General features: G+C 40.8%; 1 protein-coding gene across 1 annotated transcript in view; it reads left to right on the forward strand.

The window, feature by feature from the left end:
* CSMD3 (CUB and Sushi multiple domains 3) overlaps positions 1-20643 on the forward strand; it is a 1208248-nt gene that overhangs the window by 720691 nt on the left and 466914 nt on the right. Inside the window, exon 23 of the mRNA XM_088444368.1 lies at positions 2484-2653. Within this exon, the coding sequence (XP_088300494.1) occupies positions 2484-2653 (170 nt within the window). The remainder of the gene's footprint in view (positions 1-2483; positions 2654-20643) is intronic.

A 20643-nucleotide genomic window follows, 5' to 3' on the forward strand; every position in this document is an offset into this window, starting at 1 on the left:
TTGCCCGAAACACTTCAGAATTCATTCTGCTGCTTTTGTCAGCAGTCACATCATCAATAAGTACCAGTTCCATTGGCAGCCATACATGCCCATGACATGACACTACCACCACCATGCTTCACTGATGAGGTGGTATGTTTTGGATCATGAGCAGTTCCTTTCCTTCTCCATACTCTTCTCTTCCCATCACTCTGGTACAAGTTGATCTTTGTTTCATCTCTCCATATGATGTTGTTCCAGAACTGTAATGGCTTTTTTAGATGTTGTTTGGCAAACTCTAATCTGGTCTTCCTGTTTTTGTGGCTCACCAATGGTTTACATCTTGTGGTGAACCTCCTATATTCACTCTTGTGAAGTCTTCTCTTGATTGTTGACTTTGACACAAATACACCTACCTCCTGGAGAGTGTTCTTGATTTGTCCAACTGTTGTGAAGGGGTTTTTCTTCACCAGGGAAATAATTCTTCTGTCATCCACCACAGTTGTTTACCGTGGTCTTCCGGGTCTTTTGGTGTTGATGAGCTCTCCGATGCATTCTTTCTTTTTAAGAATGTTCCAAACAGTTGGTTTGGCCACACCTAATGTTTTTGCTATCTCTCTGATGGGTTTGTTTTGATTTTTCAGCCTAATGATGGTTTGCTTCACTGATAGTGACAGCTCTTTGGATCTCATATTGAGAGTCGATAGCAACTGATTCCAAATGCAAATGTCACACCTGGAATCAACTCCAGACCTTTTACCTGCTTAATTGATAATAAAATAATGAGGGAATAGCCCGCACCTGTCCATGAAATAGCTTTTGAGTTGATAGTCCCATTAATTTTGGCCCCTTAAAAAGTGGGAGGCACATATAGAAACCGTTGTAATTCCTACACCGTTCACCTGATTTGGATGTAATTACCCTCAAATTAAATCTGAAAGTCTGCAGTTAAAGCACCTCTTGTTTGTTTCATTTCAAAGCCATTGTGGTGGTGAATAGAGGCCAAAATATGAAAATTCTGTCAATGTCCCAATATTTATGCACCTGATTGTATATATATATATCAGGGGTGTATCTATAATGCGTGCAGGGTGTGCAGTGCACACAGCACCCTGGGTCCAGGGGGGCCCGCACTGCACACCCTTCACCCATATTTCTTAAAACGTACCTCTCCGAGGTCCCACGCTGGGTGTCAGAGCTGTGCAAAAAGCCAGAAAAGTGCCCGCTGCCGCCATTTTTCCGACGTTTTGCGTATATGCAGTAGACTCGGCACACTCTAGTGCCCAGAGCCTACTAATGCTCCAGTGGCTGGCCAGCCGCTTTAGTCAGCTACCGGGAAGAGAAGAGGGGGCCCCGGACGGGGAATGCACACGGGCCCCCACCTTTCTAAAGACGCCCCTGATTTATATATATATTTATATTTTTGATACAAATGTAATCTGTGTGGCCATGTCATTTCATCTTGATAAAAATTAAGCCTCTATGCCAATAATCAAGTCTATATGAGGAGAAACTAGCTTATAAAAATGGCTACAGCTTTGTGTCTTTTGCAAATGTAAATAAAAGCCAAAAATTTACTACAGCTTCTATTTATGGAATAATTCAGTGTCACAGTCCCATATTGTCAATGATATTGCCTTGCTGTGTGCCAAAGAGTGTTCTAAGAGGACAGTCAGAGTTAGGTGGAGGCTGGGTGCCTGAGCAAACCCTGACTCTATGCAGATTCATTTGATAAAGTTCAAATGAAATCGACCTTAGTCAAGTAAATATTGTGATCGACATTTATAAGTTCTATATTTTAATATTAATGCATCCGATAATGTAATTGTAATGATCAATGAACATGTTATGATTAATAAATAAATAAATATGTCCTTTAATTAAATTGTTAATCTAACATTGTTACAGTGATAATGATTATGTTCTCTGAGATAAATATATTTATTGCCATGGCCCAAGGGTGTCATTGTGGTTATGTTCACCAATGATTAATATATATATATATATATATACATATATATATTATTATTTTTTTTTTTTTAACTGCTTATAAATTTTAAAGTAATATATGATGTTGTATTGCTGTATATTAAGATATGACGGCTTTAATAAAGCAAGGGCTAATATTAAAATATTTAGACTTTTACAATCATTAGCAGAATAATAAATAAATAGTGGTTCTGGGGGTCTGCGTTATCAATATGGAGCACTTAATATGGCCCATTTTAAATATCATTAAATAAAATATATTATCCTTATAATGCCAATATTAACTGCATAACGTCAAATCCATCATTAGTAAATTGCTATAGGGATTTCTATATCCCCTTGAGTGAGACAATTGTGCTTCAGCCGAGAGTGTTAAAAACCCCAGTTTTAAGGGATCAGATTGGTAATTATGTTTATGTGCTTAGTTATGTTTTACCGTTTCATTGGGAAAAGCAGTTACAAAGCACAGCACTACCTATTAAAATGTCTCCTCTCACTTTGTGCTTTATCTGCAGCTGAATGTGGAGCATCTGCAACAAGTAATGAAGGAATTCTGCTGTCTCCGAATTACCCATTGAACTATGAAAATAATCATGAATGTATTTACAGCATTCAAGTACAAGCAGGGAAAGGAATCAATATTTCAGCCAGAACATTTCACTTAGCAGACGATGATGTTCTTAAAGTAGGTTATTTGGATAAAGAAAATATATATGTGCGTGGCTGTGTTTGTACGTTTATTTGTACGTATGTTTGCACGCACATATACATACATATATATGTATATGTGCGTAGCTGTGTTTGTACGTATGTCTGAATGATTATGCATTGCTTGCAGGTATCTGATTACAGAGGAAATTGTTATGTTAAATGTTAAATTGTTATTTATTAACTTTATGTATTTATATTTCATTTTCTCTAATTGTCTATTAAATCTAACTGGTATTAGGTTATTCCGTACACAGAACATGTTTATGTATTAATATGAGTGGGAATTGCCATGAGTCCCCAGTGATCTAATTATAATGAAGAATTGTGGATTGCTTGTCCAGTATTATTATATAACATATTTTCAATGGAAACTTTCTAAGACAATGAAGTTTAATTTAGGAATGTATCATATTGAGAATTATGCAGAATTTGACCTAAGAACTTTAGCAAAGGCCTTGTGTTGGCTAAATTCCCAGGAATCATTTGACTAAATTGCCAAATCATCACCTTCCAGTAATTTAAGTAAACAGGAGACTGTACTAAAATTATAGAAAGCAAGCAATTATTTGTGCCCCTCCTTTTTAATTTTAATATGCAAATAAGGCTTTGTATTTGGCTCAGAATTTATCAGCTTCTTTATAAAATGATTTGGAATTTTGCCATATCCTGAATGAGATATCTAGGCTTCCCTTTCGTGTTTCAACAAAAATGCCTCAACGTGGTACATTGCTTTTTTGTTATTATTTGTTATTATACTGTTATTGTTAAAGTTTAGCATTAAACTTGATAAAACATTCAGAATCATTATATAACATTTTTACCTTAGTGTCAAAGTTTAGATTCGCTACGCTTATAACTGAGTTTCTTTATTTAATTGATAATGTAATTAATATATAGCCATAACAGAGTATAGATAATTAAAGAATGGCTGCAGAGAGTAGCAACAAATTAAAATGAAGGATACATTTTTTTAAAGTAATATCAGTATGTTAGTATGTTGGTCACACACTCATATGCTCGGCTTCAATAATGGTAGAAGCGAATTTCCAACCACTTTACTTCTACAAACATCACCGAACATTTGTTAATTCATATATTTATGGTCCATTATGTATGGTATTATAGGTTGAGTCTCCTATATCCAAATATTACGATATACGGAATATTCCGAAATACGGAATATTTTTAACATGACTAAGAAAGTGAAACCTTTGCTTTCTGAGGGTTCAATGTACACAAACTTTGTTTAAAGCACACATTATTACACATATTGTATAAAATCATCTTCAGGCTGTATGTATAAGGTGTATATAAAACATACTGTAAATGAATTTCAAGTATTTACACTTTTTTTGATTCACAAAATTATTAAAAATATAGTATCAAATGATCTACAGGCTGTGTGTATAAGGTGTAGATAACACATAAATGCATTTTGTATGTATATTGGGGTCCTATTCCCAAGATATTTCATTATTTTTTGCAAATATTCCAAAATACGGAATATTCCGATATTCAAAATACCCCTGGTCCCAAGCATTTTGGATATGGGAGACTCAATCTGTATAACCAAGCATGCCAACATCTTCCTGTCTCCTCTTATAAAAGCCAGGCATAGCACATTATCCGCTCTACTCTTATAGTGCCAGGCATCTTAACACGTTCCTTTCTTCTCATATAGTGCCAGCCATCAAAACATCCTCCAATCTTCTCTTATAGTGCCAGGCAGGTCAACATCTTCCCATCTTCTCTTATAGTGAAAGGCATCTCAACATATTCTGCTCTTATAGTGCCAGACATCTCAACATATACCCCTCTTCTTTTATAGTGCCAGCCATCTCAACATGCTCACCTATTCTCTAATAATACCAGGCATTACAACATTATCCCGTCCGCACTCTTCTCTAATAGTGCCAGACATCACAACATCCTTCTCTTTTCTATAATAGTGCCAGACATCACAACATCATCCCCTCTTCTCTAATAGTGCCAGACATCACAGCATCCTCCCCTCTTCTCTAATAGTGCCAGACATCACAACATCCTCCCCTCTTCTGTAGTAGTGGCAGACATCACAACATCCTCCCCTCTTCTCTAATAGTGCCAGACATCACAACATCCTCCCCTCTTCTCTAATAGTGCCAGACATCACAACATCCTCCCTCTTCTCTAATAGTTCCAGACATCACAACATTTTCCCCTCTTCTCTAATAGTGGCAGACATCACAACGTCCTACCCTCTTCTCTAATAGTGCCAGACATAACAACATCCTCCCATCTTCTCTAATAGTGCCAGACATCACAACATCCTCCCCTCTTCTCTAATAGTGCCAGACATTACAACATCCTTCCCTCTTCTCTAATAGTGCCAGACATCACAACATCCTCCCCTCTTCTCTAATAGTGCCAGACATCACAGCATCCTCCCCTCTTCACTTAGTGCCAGACATTACAACATTCTCCCCTCTTCTCTAATAGTGGCAGACATCACAATATCCTCCCCTCATCTCTAATAGTGCAAGTCTTCACAACATCCTCCCATCTTCTGTAACAGTGCCAGACATCACAACATCCTCCCCTCATCTCTAATAGTGCCAGACATCACAACATCCTCCCCTCTTCTCTGATAGTGCCAGACTTCACAACATTCTCCCCTCTTCTCTAATAGTGCCAGACATCACAACCTCCTCCCCTCTTCTCTAACAGTGCCAGACATCACAGCATCCTCCCCTCTTCTCTAATAGTGCCAGACATCACAACATTCTCCCCTCTTCTCTAACAGTGCAAGACATCACAACATCTTACCCTCTTCACTAATAGTGCCAGACATCACAACATCCTCCCCTCTTCTCTAATAGTGCCAGACATCACAACATTCTCCCCTCTACTCTAACAGTGCCAGACATCACAACATCTTACCCTCTTCTCTAATAGTGCCAGACATCACAACATTCTCCCCTCTTCTCTAACAGTGCCAGACATCACAACATCTTACCCTCTTCACTAATAGTGCCAGACATCACAACATCCTCCCCTCTTCTCTAATAGTGCCAGAAATCACAACATTCTCCCCTCTACTCTAACAGTGCCAGACATCACAACATCTTACCCTCTTCTCTAATAGTGCCAGACATCACAACATCCTCCCCTCTTCTCTAATAGTGCCAGACATCACAACATCCTCCCCTCTTCTCTAATAGTGGCAGACATCACAACCTCCTCCCCTCTTCTCTAAGAGTGCCAGACATCACAACATCCTCCCCTCATCTCTAACAGTGCCAGACATCACAACATCTTTCCCTCTTCTCTAATAGTGCCAGACATCACAACATCCTCCCCTCTTCTCTAATAGTGCCAGATGTCACAGCATCCTCCGCTCTTCTCTAATAGTGCCAGACATCACAACATCCTCCACTCATCTTTAATAGTGCCAGACATCACAACATCCTCCCCTCTTCTCTAATAGTGCCAGACATCACAACATCCTCCCCTCTTCTCTAACAGTGCCAGACATCACAGCATCCTCCTCTCTTCTCTAATAGTGCCAGACATCACAACATCCTCCCTCTTCTCTAATAGTGCCAGACATCACAACATCCTCCCCTCTTCTCTGATAGTGCCAGACATCACAACATCCTCCCCTCCTCTCTAGTAGTGCCAGACTTCACAACATCCTCCCCTCTTCTCTAATAGTGCCCGACATCACAACATCCTCCCCTCTTCTCTAACAGTGCCAGACATCACAGCATCCTCCTCTCTTCTCTAATAGTGCCAGACATCACAACATCCTCCCTCTTCTCTAATAGTGCCAGACATCACAACATCCTCCCCTCTTCTCTGATAGTGCCAGACATCACAACATCCTCCCCTCCTCTCTAATAGTGCCAGACTTCACAACATCCTCCCCTCTTCTCTAATAGTGCCCGACATCACAACATCCTCCCCTCTTCTCTAACAGTGCCAGACATCACAGCATCCTCCTCTCTTCTCTAATAGTGCCAGACATCACAACATCCTCCCTCTTCTCTAATAGTGCCAGACATCACAACATCCTCCCCTCTTCTCTGATAGTGCCAGACATCACAACATCCTCCCCTCCTCTCTAATAGTGCCAGACTTCACAACATCCTCCCCTCTTCTCTAATAGTGCCCGACATCACAACATCCTCCCCTCTTCTCTAACAGTGCCAGACATCACAACATCCTCCCCTCTTCTCTAATAGTGCCCGACATCACAACATCCTCCCCTCTTCTCTAACAGTGCCAGACATCACAGCATCCTCCTCTCTTCTCTAATAGTGCCAGACATCACAACATCCTCCCTCTTCTCTAATAGTGCCAGACATCACAACATCCTCCCCTCTTCTCTGATAGTGCCAGACATCACAACATCCTCCCCTCCTCTCTAATAGTGCCAGACTTCACAACATCCTCCCCTCTTCTCTAATAGTGCCCGACATCACAACATCCTCCCCTCTTCTCTAACAGTGCCAGACATCACAGCATCCTCCTCTCTTCTCTAATAGTGCCAGACATCACAACATCCTCCCTCTTCTCTAATAGTGCCAGACATCACAACATCCTCCCCTCTTCTCTGATAGTGCCAGACATCACAACATCCTCCCCTCCTCTCTAATAGTGCCAGACTTCACAACATCCTCCCCTCTTCTCTAATAGTGCCCGACATCACAACATCCTCCCCTCTTCTCTAACAGTGCCAGACATCACAGCATCCTCCCCTCTTCTCTAACAGTGCCAGACATCACAGCATCCTCCCCTCTTCTCTAATAGTGCCAGACATCACAACATTCTCCCCTCTTCTCTAACAGTGCCAGACATCACAACATCTTACCCTCTTCACTAATAGTGCCAGACATCACAACATCCTCCCCTCTTCTCTAATAGTGCCAGACATCACAGCATCCTCCCCTCTTCTCTAATAGTGCCAGACATCACAACATTCTCCCCTCTTCTCTAACAGTGCCAGACATCACAGCATCCTCCCCTCTTCTCTAATAGTGCCAGACATCACAACATTCTCCCCTCTTCTCTAACAGTGCCAGACATCACAACATCTTACCCTCTTCACTAATAGTGCCAGACATCACAACATCCTCCCCTCTTCTCTAATAGTGCCAGACATCACAACATTCTCCCCTCTACTCTAACAGTGCCAGACATCACAACATCTTACCCTCTTCTCTAATAGTGCCAGACATCACAACATCCTCCCCTCTTCTCTAATAGTGCCAGACATCACAGCATCCTCCCCTCTTCTCTAATAGTGCCAGACATCACAACCTCCTACCCTCTTCTCTAATAGTGCCAGACATCACAACATCCTCCCCTGTTCTCTAATAGTGCCAGACATCACAACCTCCTCCCCTCTTCTCTAATAGTGCCAGACATCACAACATCCTCCCCTCTTCTCTAACAGTGCCAGACATCACAACATCCTCCCCTGTTCTCTAATAGTGCCAGACATCACAACCTCCTCCCCTCTTCTCTAATAGTGCCAGACATCACAACATCCTCCCCTCTTCTCTAATAGTGCCAGACATCACAACATCATCCCCTCTTCTCTAACAGTGCCAGACATCACAGCATCCTCCCCTCTTCTGTAATAGTGCCAGACATTACAACTTCTTCCCTTCTTCTTTAATAGTGCCTGACATCACAACATCTTCCCACTTCTGTTATAGCAATAGGCATTTCAACATTATCTTGACTTCTCTTACAATAGTGCCAGACATCACATTATATTCCCCATGTCCTCTCTTATGAGAACTAGGCTACAGCTTCGGAATCATTTCATTTAATAATATAGCCATCATCATAACATGCCACTTATTATTTAACAGAAGGGAATTACCACATACTCCCCACTTCTTCTCGTATATGGGTTAGTCATCTCATTTTCCCCACTTCTTCTTCTTCTGCCCAACATACATCCCACTTATTCTCTTCTAGTGACATTAATTGCAACACATTTCTCATTTTCTCCTCTTATAACAGCCAGACACTACTTCCTTCCCATACTTCTTTTATTATAACAGTCATGTATCATAGCATTATCCCCACTTCTTCTTTCATAACAGTAATATATATCCTATCCACTTATTCTATATCAGTCAGTCATTACTGCATCCCGCAATTTCCTCTATAACAGCCGGGCATTACCAGACATCACAGGTGGTGTGGTATGAAAAGTCAACATTTAGAATGACTACATCAGAATGTCGCCAGGTTCTAAATGTTGACAGTCAGAATGTCGTCATGGACTTTAAATCGAATATCAAAATGTCGACATTGAAAATGTCACCATTTTCATAATGTTGACACCAGAATGTAGTCATACAGTTTTTTACTTAATTTAACCTAACCCTAACTCTAAACCTAACCTTCTCTCACAACTCTAACATTAATCTGGACCCTAAACTTGGGCCTGAACCTAATCCTAAACGTAACACTAAACCTAACCCTAAACCTAGCTCTAAGCCTAACCCTAAACCTAATCCTAAACCTACAGAACCATCTCCATAAACCTAACCGTAACCTAAACATAAACCTAACCATAACCATAAACCTAAGCCTACCCCTCAGCCTTAAAATAAGCAAAAAACTATATGTTGACCTTCTGGTGTTGACATTTTAATCATGTCAGCATACTGATTGTCGACCTAAAGTCAATGTCGATATTCTGACCATCAACATTGAGAACATGTTGACATTCTGGTGTTTACATTCTGACTGTCGGCATTCAGAATATTGACATTCTGCCTGGACAGCAGCATGGCATCTCACCACTTCTCCCATAATAGCCAGGCAACAAAACCTACTCATCACCTCTTCTCTTATATCAGCCAAGCTTCATTATACTGTATCTTCCTCCCTCTTCTTTTATGTTACAGGTATCATAAGCTGCCCCCCTTCTATACTGACACAATTTTCAGCTAGAAAGGAGCATTCACATCTGTCAATCTCAACCCACTGAGACAATTCACATTTATATACAGTTCAGAATATTGTTTATGATTGTGTCTTCTTCCTCTCCGCAGTTTGGATGGTTTCAGTGATGGTGCTGAATCATTTTGCAATCTGTCTCAAACAAATTTAATTTACACTAATTAAAATCTAAGTTTTAAATTGCAACGCTCATCACTGTTTTATAGTCAGTTGCCAGAAGTAATGAAAGATTTTGTGAATATTTTTGCTCAGCCATTACAATAAACTGAGTGAGCTATACTGCAGACATTGCTGTTAATATATGAATTGGTAAAGAAATTCAATTTGCTTTAATTTGGCCTGCAATAAAACCTTTAGCTCATACCTATAGCCGGATTCAGCATTTTTTGTCACCCGTTATTATGTAGACGTAAGAATGTTGACATGGTCTTTATGTCTACATTGAACATGTTGACACTGATAAAATGTTGATATGCTAACAGTGTCGGCAATTGGCGAGGAGTGTGCACACAAAGTACAGTAGATCTGGGGAACAAAAACAACTTGGTCTGTGAAAAAAAGATCACCATAGACAGACACAGGGGGGTTTCCGGTTGCCTGAAACCCCCTCCCCAGCCCACACCATGACCACAATAGAATTTTACTAGTGCTGCATGTTCTTCTAAGTATCACAAATTAAATAGCTAGCACCACCTGTGGATCTTTTAACATGTGTCAGCTAGTAATAAATGCATACCAACTAGGAGATCTGGAAATCATGCACTGTTAGGGGTGCACTGCTATAGACCATCAATAGGGTAAATATTAATACTTTATAGTAATACACTATACAGTGCATAAGGAGACCAATATGTACATATATGTCCAGGGCAGTGCTAGGTTTTTCTGCTGCTCCCCCAGACTCCTGGTCTTGCTCCCATGGTCTGGAATGGAGCCCACATCTGCAATAAAAACATTCAGCTCAGACAGGATGGCCCTACTGCCGCATCTAAAGGCTAATTACTGTGATCGCTGGTCCTGGATATGCTGCAAATATGACACACCATAGGCAAATGCAGGGGTGGTTTCCGTCTGCCTGGAAACCCCCCTCCCCAGTACATACCATGACCACAGTAGAAATAGTAATATAATAGAATTTTACTAGTGCTACATGTATCACAAATGAAATAATTAGCACCACCTGTGGATCTTTTAACATGTATCAGCCAGTAATAAGTAACCTGTGCACCAACTAGGAGTTCTGGAAAACAAGCACTGTTAGGGATGCACTGCTATAGAGCCCAATATGTACATATATGTCCAGGGACTGGCCACACTCGCTCTAAAATCAAGCATTTGGAAACCACCCTCTAGAAATCCTGCATTTACCACTGATCACCCACATCTTAGCACCCTATCATGGCACACACATTAATACCAATGAAAAAATGATGCACCTGATGCAAAAATTGACCCGTATCCGATGATGAACTTAGATACTGTATTTTCATTTGTTGTCCATGTCTGGTTTGATTCACAAGACTGAGCAGAGTAATGCAAGTTAGGGCAGCATTACCCCCTTAAACATTTACTTATTACAATGCAATGCCTGCATAATTCAAAGCTCTTTACAGGGAATATTTTGGCATTCACATAAGTGGAGCTTACATTTTATTAGGAAAACTTGTGACATAGAGTCACTGTGGTGGTAGTATGCAAATGCCAGTTTCAGACAGTGCAAGCCCTGAGATGCCCAGTGTAAATCCGCCGGTGGACTCAAACACTCCACCTTCAGTGCACCATCAAAATTGACAACAGCCTATAGCTGGCGCAGTGTCTCCTGAAATTTTCTCTAAACATGGCCTCCATCAAGGAACGCCCAAGACATGCTGCTGCAAGCTCAAATGGGAGCGATCCCATACGCAATAGCAGTCTCTGCATACACTCTGTGGTACACATGCACTTAGGAGTTTACAGGACACACGCACAGTAGTAATAATCGCTCAACTGTGCAAATCCCGAGACTGTGCCCACCTCTGATTGAGGCTCATCATGTACAACATTTATAGGTGGCAGAATTACTAAGGCGTGGTTTAAAAACAGTAATATTTATTTTATTTATTATTTATATATTACCAGTTACTTATATAGCGCACACATATTCTGCAGCGCTGTACAGAGTATATTTGGCCATTCACATCAGTCCCTGCCCAAGTGGAGCTTACAAATCTATGTTTCTTATCACATGCACACACACATACAAACAAGGGTTAATTTTGCTGGGAGCCAATTAACCTACCAGTATATTTTTGGAGTGTGGGAGGAAACCGGAGGAAACCCACACAAACACAGGGAGAATATACAAACTTCACACAGAGCCGTGGTGGGAATATTGTTATTGCTGTTTAAAAACTAGAGAAGTGCGTTGACCCCTGTGTTTTGGTTTTGGATCTGGATTAATCTTCGTGTTTTGGTTTTGTAAAATCACCCTCAAGTGTTTTGGTCTTGGTTTTGAATCTGGTTTTTTTTTTTTTTTTAAATTGATTAAATGTTTTTTTGAAAACAGCTAAAATAATGTAATTTTTTGCAATCCAAAAGAACGAAATTTGGATTTACAATCCAAATTTCAAACCGTGGGAAGATCAGAACGCAACTCAGATCTGTCTGGATCTCCTCAGGAGAGCAGGATCGCGACTCAGATCTGTCCGGATTCACGAAATTTGTGTGGATTCAGATTTCTGCAGAGCTGAACTGCACATCTCTATTGGTCAAAGACACCAATAACCGATCCTTAGTAAAACTACCCCTAGAAATCTGAATGCGTTCAGTGACCGTATACAGGCATTGACATACAACTTCAAAGTGACCCCTCATTTCTGTAATTGGGACATTATGTGCTATTTTATTAATTCTGATCAATGATAAAACCACATACAGTACACACAAACATAAGTACTGTTGGGATGTAGTCAAAAGGTCAACAATGTTGACAATTATAATCTTGACACCACAGTGTCGACGTTATGATGTCAACATTGTCAAAATGTCGTCAGGCAATGTGCCTACATGTCATGAAAATGGGGGAAGGGAAACAAAGTGGAAAAAAATCACCACACTGATCAGAAAGAGAGGGTATAAATAGTAAGGAAATGTAACTAAATATCAGTTACACAACAACCCCTTGTTACAATTGTCACATATCAGTATTAAGTACAGTATAATCTAGAAAAAGGGATGTTTGGTTGAAGGAACAACCAAACACAAGAACTCTATGTGTGTGCACTCACGGGCTGAAGTACTGAAAAATATATAAATGTTAAAACATAACTTTTATTATATATTGATGATCATAAAATGACTTACAAGACTAGATTTACAAACACATAACTGATGACATAAGGTATAGTACCATACAGTTATGTGTTTGTAAATCTAGTCTTGTAAGTCATTTTATGATCATCAATATATAATAAAAGTTATGTTTTAACATTTATATATTTTTCAGTACTTCACCCCGTGAGTGCACGGGTTGAACCAAACATCCCTTTTTCTAGGGATGACCTTGTATGCCTTCATGCTCACAAGGTCAACATGTGAAATGGGTTTAGGTTGTGGATGGGGAGGTTAGGGCTGGGCACTAGAAGGAGGATTAGTAGTACGGTTAGTAGAAAGATCTGACCCGGAAGTGATGATCACATGACCGCCAGAAGCCGCACTGCACTTCCTGGTGCAATGTAATCAGTGGTGTAATAGTAACATTTCGAGCAGCACTAAAGATATCATTATACATTCATGTGTTCAACTTGCATATGTTGATATAAAACAATTTTATTTATGGTATGTCTACTATCTGTTCAAGGTTTACTAAGGCAGCGCCATATCTATTACATTAACGCTGACATAATTGCAGATTTTTTATTTACTGTGACAACAGCACATGGTTTGCAAAACTTAAATACCTAGTTTAAAACACATCCTCCTATCGTATTTGCATCCCAACCTCATTATCTTGCTGTGATATAACTTGGAAAATATAGCAACCTCAAAGCTGACCTATGTATCTGCTCTGTGGATTATTTACAGTTGGACATACGTCTATTTTACATCATAGGAGCACTACATGCCCTCTAATGCAGCACACATATAGGCAGGGGCGTAACTAGGTATTTGAAGGACCCATAGCAAAAGTTTGAAAATGCCCTATGTACTATCGAATGTATATAACACATATAACGTCGACAAGGAAGATGGGCACCCATAAGCTCTGGGCCCTATAGCAGCTGCACCTCTTGCACCTATGGTAGTTACGCCCATGCATGTAAGTGATGCTTTCCAAATCTCACTAAGATGCAATAAAAGTTGGCAAATATGGAGGGGGGCGTGCGCTCACGGGCACCGAGAGGAGATGGAGCGGGTACTAATTACCTAGACCCGCGCTTGCTGGAAGGGACCTGCGGTGGCCCGGGTCCTGCACTGCTCCCCCCTCCCTCTTACGTCACAGCAGCCCAGGACACGCTGCTGTGTGCTGGGCTGCATTGGGAGACTGTTCAAGGCTGCTAAAGCAGCAGCCGGAGCAGTCTCCTATGCCTATGTGGGGAGCGATCACGCTGATCGCGTCCCCATTGGCTGTGCAGCGGGCTGAGGGGCCCTTAGCAACCCCCTCCCCAGCGCGTAGCACCGCGCCTCTTCGTGGTGCTACAAAAATGAAAAATGTTTCCCCTTTTTTTCTAAGGGGATGTGGCCACTCCTCCCGTGATTAGGCCATGCCCCCTGTCACCTGGGCCTGGCGTGGCTGTCGGCGGTCCTACTTGCGCTTATGTTATGTGCTCAGTGGAAAGATGATCTGCACAAAACAATATCTGTTACACCTCTGTTCTGATTCAAACATGGGACCTCATTCAGAGGCGGTCGTTAGTTGCAAGCGGTTGCGCTGAATCAGGGCGGCCGGTTGCATCCTGAACGACCACCTCCTTGTTGATCGCTAAGCTGTGGGTTAACACCCACAGCTCTAGCGACCGACATGGGTGATGGTCGCGATGGTCAAGACCATCGCGACCATTGGGGCTTACGACCAGACTCTAAGGTTGGGTCTGGGCACTCGTAAGTCCCAGGGGACATCCTGCTCTCATCGAGCAGGAAGCTGCCCACTGACATCAGCAATGATGTCAGTGGGGCCGCCCCCAAACGGCAAGTGTCCCGGCGGGAACGCCTCCGTTTGGGCAGGCACGCCCCCTGCCTGCCTCCCAAACAGGAGCTCAGGGAGGACAGAAACCTCCCTTCTGTTCCACGGGAGGTTTCTGTCCTCCCTGAGCTCACCATCGACAGCTCGCCCCTTCTGCTGCGAGACCCCTAGCGACCGAGCGTCCGTCGCTAGCCGGGTCTCACGCATGCGCATGACAGAGCAGGCTCCATCGTGCGCATGCCCCGTGGGGCAACATCGAGTCGGTTGTGAGCGCTCAGCGATTGCGACCGACTCTGAGTGACCACCATGATGCTTAACACTAAAATCCTGTATAATGTCTACTTATATGTATATATTGCAGTAAATGTCATCCAAGCACCATCTAACCGAGATTACAACTTCACCCGCCAGGAGTGTTAGGGCAGGATTACTGTAATAATGAAACAGGGTCTGGGTAATAGTATCTGCATTTTATCCTTAAAGTCCTCTACTCAAGCATGGAATATTTCAGTTCAGTTAACAAGATATTAGATGTCGTTTTGAACATGCACTGTGTAATTAATTCTCCCGAATGATGGATAAGAAATCCTGATGCTCTGCTGAATATATTCTCAGTATGGTGTAGTCGAAATGCTTTCACAAGACTGTGCGCTGCTTCACTAGTTTTTCAAGAACAGTTGTCTTCAACTCCGGCCCCATTCCAAGTTCATTTCAAAAGTAATTTATCTTCCGTTGTTTTCCATTGTTCTGCTGTCATGCCCCAAGGCAAACTGATCACTCGCATTTATTCAAAATGTTACAACTTTGTTTACAAATTAAGTGTACAATAAAATTAATTTCTAATTTAGATTAAAGTACACACAAGTTTGTCAGTTGTATAATACTACAATGTATGTTTAACTGAAATCCTATATTCTTTTTCATTTAATTTGCTTACTATCAATTAAAAGTTTGTGTAATGTCCGCACAGTGTATTTGTGGTAGAATTCGCCAATTTTATGTGTGCTAAGTTGCTGTTTATTTTTGGCACTGCTTATTATTTAGGGCTCTGGGCCTGATTCGGACCTGGGTGCTAATCCGTGAATGCACGCTATGGCCGATAGTTGCCCGTCTGCGTATGCGTCAATATGCGCAGGCGTGAGACACTCACTGTGCTCAGGAATTATGCGCTCGTAGTACGCAGACTGGATCCTACTTTGAGTCACAGATAGCGCCGTTTGTGGGTGGTAACAGGGGAAGGTGCTTGTGAAGGGGGGAGTGGTGCTGCGAACACAGGCGTGTCTGTGCGTCAAAATGGCGTTTTATGGGTATGCATAATCAGCATGGAGGCGTTATTGTACATGTCACTTGGTTGTATTTCAGTGATCGCAGTGCTTGCGGCGGGATAGGGTCGAGCTCAATGGCTGCGTGCAGCTCCGATGGCTCTCGATGTTACTGATTAATCACACACTTCCTGGAGATGACGTGTACTAAGAAAGAAAAGTGGGCGTCTTTATACCGGCGTGCGTTCACTCTGCCGTCGCTCTCTAAGACATAGAGGGCGTCCTTAAGCCTTGCCGTGCGATCATGAAATTTGCATACCCTGCCCCTGATGGCAGCGAAAGTGCGCTGCTTTGCGTCCGGATCTGAATAGCCCCCTCTATTTATCCATCTTTTTTTTTTACTAAAACAGCCTCTTCACATTATTTTAGTTTCACTGAAATGTATTTAAGGGCTTTTGGAGCAGTGTTGCTGTTGCTGTTTCCCTGTTTAGTTAGGGAAGCACCACTTTCTCAACTCAGCAACTTGCTGCAGAGAGTGAAAGAGTGTATGATGGACATGTTTAGTTAATTATAACCTTATAAATATTCATTTATAAGTGCCAAAGCATATATAAGATATACAATCTGTGTCCGCTATCGGATATCGCTGTAGCCCTGTATATAGTGTAGTACATTCACTATGGGGCTCTAGTTGTAGCACATGATACGCGATAGCGGAGCACTGCTGATAGCCGTCCACGCTGCCGTACACGCTGTAGCCCTGTACATACTATACTTACTATGGGGCTTTAATTGTAGCACACGATACCCAATAGCGGAGCACAGATTGTATATCTTATATATGCTTTGGCACTTATATATGAATATATATCTGATACCCGCTTAAACAGATACTGTAAGCATATACTATATGTGCTTGGTGTATATAACAGAGTAATACTATAGGGCTAATCACTGACCAGCGGTGTGTTAGCAGTGTGTAGGAGTATTTATACTTACTCATTATAACCCATGGTATATAGGACTTATCTATACATGGTGTAAACACAGGGAGATTACTCTGTTAACAAATATACGGGAATACAAAGTGTATGTTTATATATTTATGCACATCTGATTAGATACTATAGGACATGGATATCTCTGGATGCCCATTAATTTATTAATATTGTAGATATTTGCCTTTATATTAAAATATAAGGTTGAATTACAATTATATGGCACCATTGTATTCTTATTAAAAGTCTCCATACTGTACATTCAGCATACCATTGAGTATTAATATTAAGGACACAAACAACTGAGCATCTATCAGTATTTTAAACATAGTATTTTTTCCCATATTGTTTTGTATTTTGCTGTGTTTTAAAGTTTACCACTTAGGTCAGTGGTCAGGGAACAGGGGTAAATTACCCCACATGGGGTAAAAATTAAATTCCTGGGGGTAATGGACGGACAGCCGGGCATGCATATGAATCATATAGAATGATTCATATGCATGCCCAGCTGTACCGCAGGGAGGCTCTAAGCCAGACGCCCGCTGAGATGTTATTACCCGCTGAGATGTTATAACCAGCGGGCGCCCGGCTCCTTCCCTGCAGCGCCACGATAGCCGGAGGTTGGAGTTCCCTTCTGAACTCCAGCTTCCGCCTCTCTCCATGCGCACTGTGGGAGAGACGTCATGACATCTCTCCCATAGTTCCGAGGAGCAGCCGGGCGGACAGGACGGTGGTGGATGCAGGAGCCGGGATTAAGGTAAGTGTTATTTTTGTGTACAATGGCACTACAGGGGCATTATATGGGGGCACTACTACAGGGGCATTATATGGGGGCACTACTACAGGGGCATAACTATGGGGGCACTACTACAGGGGCATTATATGGGGGAACTACTATATGATTTCCTTCCTTTGAAATCAAGGGGGTAATGTCGGCATATCTAAATATATTTGGTGGTAAAAGGTAAAAAAGTTCCCTGACCCCTGGTGGTTATTAATTAAAATAATAAAAGTTATATATTACACTTATTATGGGAAGACATTGTGCACTCCCATGGGGATTCTTTTTCCTGTTTGTTAGTATGATATATAATATCACTGAGTTGCACCCCTGCATTTATTGTGAGAATTAAGATACTTATCGATAAATAGCAGGGTAGTTCTAGAAATATATGAGTCTTGGTGCGACCCGCTATCCCATTTCCCATTCCCTGTCATTTAAATCAACTGTTGGAAATCACTCAGTTCCATTCAGACCAACTATGTAACAACCTCAGTTACAAGTGGCAGATTACTTTCCCGGATTGTCTGTTCAGTTAAAAAAAATATCCTGGGCTAATGGCACCAAACGTTGAATTGTGGCTTCCACAGCTGCACACATGTTTAAGAATCAGCTTTGTCTAAAACAAACAGTTCTCCAGAGATGGAGCCCCCTCTTAAGTACTATTTGAGAAGACAATTAACTCTGACAAATGAATATTACTTTAGTATTGTATGGAGAGCACCAAATAGAGGAACCTCTGTTAGGTCAAATACAAGGCAAAACAATAGCGTAGGCGGTCATTCCATGGTAACTCACGTTACAAAGTGACATAGCAAGTATATGTATGTATGGCTATCAACAACAAAATGAATTTATGTGATAATTTTATTTACTGAGAAAATAAGAAGACAGGTCGTGTTTTAAAAAAAACTGTATACAAGAGTTGCTAATTGTTTGCTATATCACTTTGTAATGTGAGTTACCATGGAACGACCCTAATAAAGTAAACATTGCACCTATGGTATTGGCACATGGCATGGTATGAGCAATGTACTTCCATAATCCCTATGCTTGCAATTATTGACCAAAGCGTAAGTTAAGACTTTAATAAAATAAATGAACTGCACTAAAATCTTCATAGTAAACCAGCATAAATACGATCCTTGGTGTTCACAGATGAAATAGATGAATCAGTCAGGCTAACGTGTACCTTTCCTACACATTTGGGAAATGCTGTACTTCCTCTGACGCAGGAACACTATAACTTGCTGTAATGTATAGATACCCCTGCAGTATTTTCTGCAGTCATACCATAAAACAATAACTGGGTAATTCAAAACAAACACTGTAACAACGAAAACAATGTATGAACACATTAAAACAATGATTAAATATCAGAGAGTATTAAATCATTAAGATGAAAAAAAAAATCCTCTTCATTATCAATTTTGTTAATATCTTGTAAAAAGATGATGTTATAAAAGCAAACAGTTAATTAGCTGATTCGCCACATTACATCATGTTGCTAGCTAAAGGAGGGAGTTTTTGATAAAAAAATAGGGCTATTATCTGATTGGTGATTTATATTTCATACTAAAAGGGGGGCTCAGGGGTGTTACGAGCATGAATCCTCATCTAAACTAATAATTATTCAATAAAAATGACAAACATCTATATTTATAATTTATCGCGATCAGTACCAGCTATTTTATTTATAGCTGTCATTTCTGTTGAATGAGAAAATATTGAGGAACGTGGATAAATATTACGGGGAAGATGATGATACTATTGCTGGGCGGCCAATCTGATGTGATAGATGTTACTGAACAATAACCTGCAATAGGGGTTACCGTTTAAAGTGCTGTGCATCAGATCTATACAGCTGTCAGTCCAACACTTAATTAGCAGCCTAAACAGTGTGATATTGTACAGGCTATAAGATTGCTTGGTTAATGGGGCTGATCACTAAAAGCACAACTGCAATTGTATCTGCTGAGTGTCATGCTATGCATTATTCTAATCCATAATTGTAAATGCTATTTTTGCTTTATTATTATATTGTTTTCCTCTGCATTTCATCTATCAGAGGTTTCCCCTTGTCAAGCTCTTCATACTACACAAAAGCTTAGTAGAACTTGATTCTTTATTATCGCTATTGTGTAGCCCTTCTTAATCCCGTTGTGCAAACTTTGACAAGTGAACATTATTAGAAGACTTTAAATCTAATTATTCTTATCTCGCTTACAAAAGAAGTTTAAAGTCGGGAGGGAAGGAGGTTAACTAGCTCTTGATAATGTTTTAATATTCTATTTTATTTGCGTGGAGCGCACGGCACTGAATACTATCAAAGAATTTACGACAGTGGAAATTACAATTTGGTTTATGTACAACAGTCACACATGTACCAACATCGGTTTAGTCAGAACTTGAATAACCTAAGAGTCGGTCTTTGGACCATGATGGGAAACCAGATGAACTGAAGGTGACCCATACAAACACAGGAAGCACACTTGTCAGAAATTAACTCAAGGACAGCCGGCAATGCTAACCACTGTGCCAATGTGCCACCTTAAATGGGCTACTGAAATAAGCCTGATGTAGATTCAATACTGCTTTCATGTTTAAATATATCTGGAGGACTTCCGAATTTATTGTGACTTTTAACCATGGACCAAAAAGCTATAGAACTTTTTTCCTACCAACTATCCGTGCATCCTCACCTAGGAGTATATTAACTAAAGTGCGGGTTATTAGAAGTGGAGAAGTTGCCCATAGCAACCATCAGATTCTAGCTATTATCTTCTATAAGGTACT

This window comes from Taudactylus pleione, unplaced genomic scaffold (genome assembly GCF_031769625.1).
Source record: "Taudactylus pleione unplaced genomic scaffold, aTauple2 ptg000360l, whole genome shotgun sequence".
In the NCBI taxonomy this organism is placed as follows: Eukaryota; Metazoa; Chordata; class Amphibia; order Anura; family Myobatrachidae; genus Taudactylus; species Taudactylus pleione.